The 6,026-nt window shown below is 47.5% G+C and overlaps 1 protein-coding gene across 2 annotated transcripts in view; it reads left to right on the forward strand.

Moving 5' to 3' along the window:
* The window catches only part of Tmem11 (transmembrane protein 11), a 15,010-nt gene extending 9,833 nt beyond the window's left edge, over positions 1–5,177 (forward strand). For both annotated transcript variants that reach the window (XM_005349927.2, XM_005349928.3), the window contains one exon: positions 4,282–5,177. In XM_005349927.2, coding sequence (XP_005349984.1) covers positions 4,282–4,798 — 517 coding nt within the window. In that variant the 3' untranslated portion in view covers positions 4,799–5,177. The remainder of the gene's footprint in view (positions 1–4,281) is intronic.
* The last annotated feature ends 849 nt before the right edge of the window (positions 5,178–6,026 follow it).

Genomic DNA, 6,026 nt, shown 5'->3' on the forward strand with positions numbered 1-6,026 from the left:
CCCTCACGTTTGTGTGTGTGTGTGTGCGTGTGTGTGTGTGTGTGTGTGTGTGTGTGTGTGTGCAAAATACCAATGCACATAAAATAAAAATAAATTTTAAAAAATTGAAAACAGGAAATGGTGTGGGCAAATAGATGGCTCAGCAGGTAGAAATATTTGCCTGGTGAGAGGTCTATCCCTAGAACCACATAAAGGTAGGAGAGAGCCAATATCTGTGATTTGTCCTGTGACTTCCCTGCACATACACTTGTACACTTATACAAAACAACGAAGTATTAGCCAGACTTGGTGGTGTACACCTTTAATCCCAGCACTCAAGAGGCAGAGTTCAAGGTCAGCCTTGTCTATATAACAAGTTCCAGAACAACTAGGGTTATAAAGTGAGACCCTGTCTCCAAAAGAAGAAAAACCTACCAAAAAAAAAAAAAGGCGCCAGGGCTGTGGTATTAGGGACTAGTTCAGTGGGTTTGACTTTGGATTTACACCTTATGGAGATTAGTTGTTTAATAATGTAGCTGTAGCTGGGCGGTGGTGGCACACGCCTTTAATCCCAGCACTCGGAAGGCAGAGACAGGCGGATCTCTGTGAGTTTGAGGCCAGCCTGGTCTACAAAGGGAGTTCCAGGACAGGCTCCAAAGCTACAGAGAAACCCTGTCTCGAAAAAAATAATAATAATGTAGCTGTATTTAATAAGGCACTAAATTTTGTTATGTATATTTTATCACAGATAATAATCAAACTTGTGCTTAAGCCAAGCAGGCCTGGTGACCCACATCTTTAATCCCAGAACTCAGGAGGCAGAGGCAGGCAGATCCCTGTGAGTTCAAAACCAGCCAGTGATACTGTGTTTGCAGCAGCAACAAGAACCCTCCTCCCAAAAAAAAAAAACTTGTACTTACCACTTAACTGCCTTGCCCCACATAGCCCCTCAGTTGGAGACTTCCTTGCTCCTTGCTTATTAAGCCTCATTTCCTTACTCTTCATGGTTGACAATTGAAGACAGGCTTGAATGACAGAGCTTATTAATTTTGTACCAAGTGACGCATGAGAGGAGCCTGTTGCTTTCACCCCCATTACAGGGTGCTGTACCGTCCTCTGCCTGGGTAGTGGGCAGCCCAGTTCTTTCTCACTTAGCAAGCACCAGTTCTTGAACAGGTGTTTTTAGACTTGGGAAGATTGACATTTGAGATTTGACCTTGGGAGGGGGTGAGACAGGGATTACAGAACCCTCCGCACAGCCTGCCAGACATTCTCAGGGCACCTGTATCGCAGAGAGTTTTCCTTATAGCTGGCTGCAGTGCCAGCATTTCCAAATGGCTCCTCTCCCTCCCCAACGCTGGTTAACCTAGGCAGACCCATGACCTGAGGTCCTGAGCAAGGTTGCCACCTGCTCCACTCACTGAAGGCTCAGGACAGAGTGACCTCTCACCCAGTGTCAGCAAAGTGCATGGCACAGTGTTCTTCCCCCACCCCCTTTCTTTCTGAGACAAAATTTTGCTGTAGCTTTGGAGCCTGTCTTAGAACTAGCTAGCTCTTGTAGACCAGGCTGGCCTCGAACTCACAGAGGTCCAGCTGCCTCTGCCTCCCGAGTGCTTGCCTTAAAGGCGTGTGCCTCCACCACCCGGCAGCCCAGTGTTCTTAATTAAGTTCCAGAGGTTGGACCAGGTGTAGGATCAAAGGCCATTTAGTGAAAAATGACTCCCTTTCCTTCTCCTGGCCACCCAGTTCCCTCTTAATGATAGCTTTATTCTCAGACCTCCTTGCCTCCTAGATATTCAGGTGCTTTTATGTAAACAGGTGGATAACTAAAATAACACCCTACAGAGGTTGAGGAGATGGTTCTGTGGATAAAGTGCTCGCTCTGCTTGCAGGAGGGGCACCCAGATGAAAACTGGCTGTGGCAGCCTGTAACCCCAGCTAGGAAGGGAAGAGGCAAGTGGATCCCTGAAACTTCATGAATGATTGGTTTGGGCGTTACCATTTTCTTACTGGAAAAACGTTTCTAAAGATTCTGTCATACCAAAGGATGCCCAGGACTACTTTTCTTAAATGACTGTTCCTATAGAATTGATGTCTCTGGTAACTCCAGAGACTCCTGCTGGTACTCCTGCTTCCTCTGTTGACTTGCTTTGCTTTTGTTTCATGCTGTATAGTTGGGCCAAGTCTAGAGTGGCTGGGATAGGGCATTGGTGAGCATGTCTACAGAATCAGCTCAGTACATGAGAATTGGGTGGGCACAGCTATGTCTATAACTGCTGCAAGCTGTGATGTTCACAAAACTACTGCAGTGAGGACCTGTGAGAGAGTCTTGATCCACTGACTCAGAGCTCTTCACTCGCTGCATTTGCTTCGCATCATCCCATATTATGGACCACTGGCCTTGTGTTTCCAGACATGTCTATCTATAATCATGAACATGCTCATTCATCTGCCTTGACAAATAGCAAGAACTGGGCTCTCTCAGCCTGGCCTGGGTAGACTGGGTGCCGGCTAGTCATGCAGAAGGTGCTGGGGACTGGCCAGGCTGAGGTCAGAAGTGTTATCTGCCTAAGTGATACGTTTTTTAAGACAAGCAATCTGTCAGAGGTGCTGAGTGTGCTTTACTGACACAAATGTTTCCCTGTGTTCAGGCTGGCCACATGCCTACAGGGTAGAGAAGGCCATGAAACTAAAGTTGGCTGGCGTTGTAAGGGCACTGCAATCCCAGCTTGAACCTACATTTTACCTTGAGTGTTCCACAGGGGAGAGGGCTTGCCTCAGATTCTTTGTGCACAGGAATGTGCCCTATGTCCACTTTGAAAGCGGGCAGGACTTGCGGATAACTTGGACGTAGCTCTGCCTAGAGTCATCGTTTCACAGATGGACATATAAATTGGCACTTTGACTTTTATTGGCTTATGGCCATGAGATCACAAAGGGAATCTCTTGACCAGGATTGCACCTGCTTAAAGAATCTTACCCAGACAGGTGATGTTGGTGCACACCTTTAAATCCCAGCACTAGGGAGGCAGAGGCCGGCAGATCTCTGTCTTATAGGCCAGCATGGTCTATAAGAACTAGTTCCACTTGGGAGGCAGAGGCAGGTGGATCTCTGTGAGTTCGAGACCAGCCTGGTCTACAAGAGCTAGTTCAGGACAGGCTCCAAAACCACAGAGAAACCCTGTCTCGAAAAACCAAAAAAAAAAAAAAAAAGAACTAGTTCCAAGATAGCTACAGTTGTTACACAGAGAAACCCTGTATTTAAAATAAAACAAAAAAACCCTACCTGTTGTTGTTTTTGAGGCAGGGTTTCCCTGTGCAGCTCAAGATGACCTAGACCCCTTATCCTCCTGACTCAGGCTCCTGAGTGTTGGTTTTGTAAGCTTGTGCCACCTTGTCTGGTCTCGATTCTTTGACCCCTTCCTCAAGCTTACTTATTGGCTAAAAGTGTCTGAAAATAAGTGTGTCTTGTTGTGAACAAACTGCAGGCATCCTGCTCACCTTCCTCCCCTTGGAATGTGCTCTAAATGGAGACATCCCACAGAAGACCTTAATGGGGAAATACTGCTCTCCAGTTGGTATCTTCAGCACCCTGGGAGGTATCAGGCAGCACGCAGCATAGCATGCCAGTGGACGGGCTGCTTTGACCATGTCCCATGCTGTGACTTCTTTTTATTTTTGTGGTGATAGGTGAGGCCAGGGGCCCTGTGCAGACTAGGCAAGCTCTGCCTCTGAGCCATCTCCATTCCCCATGCTGAGGCTTCTAGTTCCACCCCAGAGAATACCTTTCTCCCTGGGCTCAACTGACTAGGGGCATAGGATTTAATTAATCCTTACCTGAGCCCAGTTTAATTACAGTCACTGTTTTGGGGTAAAGCATTTGTATTGCCTGAATCCAAGCCAGTGCTCTTTTTTTTTTTTTATTAAGGGGTGCTGGTCTGGGTATGGGGTTCCCTCACCCGGTACAGGGAGTACAGTCTGAAGGGGGGGTATTTTCGAGACAAAGTCTTGTAACTGTGTAGTTTTGGCTGTGTGGAACTCATTGTGTTGACCAGAATGGCTTTGAACTCTGATCTGCCTACCTCTGCCTCACAAGTATTGGGATCAAAAAACCATGCCAGGCCACCTTTGTGACCTTTTTGTTTCACTATTTCTTTCAGGGGGAGAAAATTGCTGTCTTGTGGGTTGGGTTCTGAAGCAAATGAACCCGTAATTGGGCTATCCTTGAGGCTGAGGCAAACACTTGTCCAAATAAGCTAGACTGTTGAACCTAACCTCCTTGTCTTTTTCCCTCCACTAAAGGGTTAGCCTGTCAGCCACAGACTGCTACATAGTGCATGAAATCTACAGTGGGGAGAATGCCCAGGACCAGTTTGAATATGAGCTGGAGCAGGCGCTGGAAGCCCAGTACAAGTACATTGTGATAGAGCCCACTCGAATTGGAGATGAGACAGCACGTTGGATCACTGTGGGCAATTGCCTACACAAGACAGCCGTGTTGGCTGGCACTGCCTGCCTCTTCACCCCATTGGCACTGCCCCTGGATTACTCCCACTACATCTCCCTGCCCGCTGGTGTGCTGAGCCTGACCTGCTGTACCCTCTATGGGATCTCCTGGCAGTTTGACCCTTGCTGCAAGTATCAGGTGGAGTATGATGCCTATAAACTGTCCCGCCTGCCTCTGCATACGCTCACCTCCTCCACACCAGTGGTGCTGGTTCGGAAGGACGACCTGCACAGAAAGAGATTGCACAACACAATAGCACTGGCTGCCCTGGTGTACTGTGTAAAGAAGATTTATGAGCTCTACGCTGTATGACTGCAGGAGAGTGGGACGCGAAGCAGAACCACAGGGCCCACAGGACTCAGATCCCTTCAGCAACACCTTGGGTTTTCTCCTTGAGGCAACAGCACCTGGGAAAGTGTTTGGTTTAATACTTGTTATTTTTGAACAAAAATAACAGATCATGGGTATGCCAAGGGTTTATTCAGCTCATTACAATAAGATGTCTATTTCCATAACCCAGGAGTGGGTCCCAGACTGTGGAAGTCTGACTGGGCAGTGGAATATGGATGGAGCCAACGCAACTTACTGAGGGGTGTGAACTTGCTGTGGGGGTGTCTTAAGTATATTGTTTAACTATACCATTCAGAAGCCAACCGGAAGCTATTGACCATTAAAATTATGAGAATTTCAACTTCTGTTCTCTCTTTATATGCCTGTGCCTGTAGCTGCTGCTGTATATGGGACAGGCACATGCTGCAGACACCCTGCTGCTGCAACTTGTTGCAGCACAGTGGCACTAGAGCTGACATCCTGCCAAAAAGAATGTATAACATAGTAGGACTAGCTACCATGGCTTCTGGCCTGCTGGTCTAGTCATGGCCTCAGTTGGCTGTTTGTCAAACATAGTAGGATAAGATGGCCTTGGTCTTCCTTTGGTTCACCTGGGGATGCCAAGCCCAGAAGCCCTTCTCCAAAGACTGACTTAGGAGAACACAGAAAGCACAAACCTCTGCTGTTCCTATGTAGCCCTGAGTTCACCCCAGTGCCCCAGGCTGTGGGAGATGCCTCTGTTGAGAGCAGTGAGTCTTACAGTATGTTTGGTTGGTTGGTTTTGGTTTTTCTGAGGCAGTCTTTCTTGCTGTGTAGACCAGCTGGGCCTGGAACTCAGATCTTTTGTCTGCCTCCTGGGTGCTGGGATTAAAGCATGTGCCACCACGCCCAGCTTTGTGTCTTTTTCCTAAGGCTTTCAATAAGTGGAAAATAATCCCCCACACAAAGGCTGAGGCATAGCGCTTCTGTGGTCTTTAGTAAACAGCCAAGCTAGCTTCTCCACAGGAAGTTCTGACACCCAGCATCAGGAAGGGGTCCTAACCTGGAGGTAAGGGAAACGAGGTTTTAGAGAACTCCCAGGGGCGATTGGGACATTTGTGATAGAAGAGATCCAGAGTTTGGGCATTATTTTCAAAAGCCCACAGAAGTACAAAAAACTTTGACTTCATTCCAAGTACTGTAGAAATACTGCTGGCTCAGTGAGTACTCA

This window comes from Microtus ochrogaster, chromosome 7 (genome assembly GCF_000317375.1).
Source record: "Microtus ochrogaster isolate Prairie Vole_2 chromosome 7, MicOch1.0, whole genome shotgun sequence".
NCBI lineage: Eukaryota > Metazoa > Chordata > Mammalia > Rodentia > Cricetidae > Microtus > Microtus ochrogaster.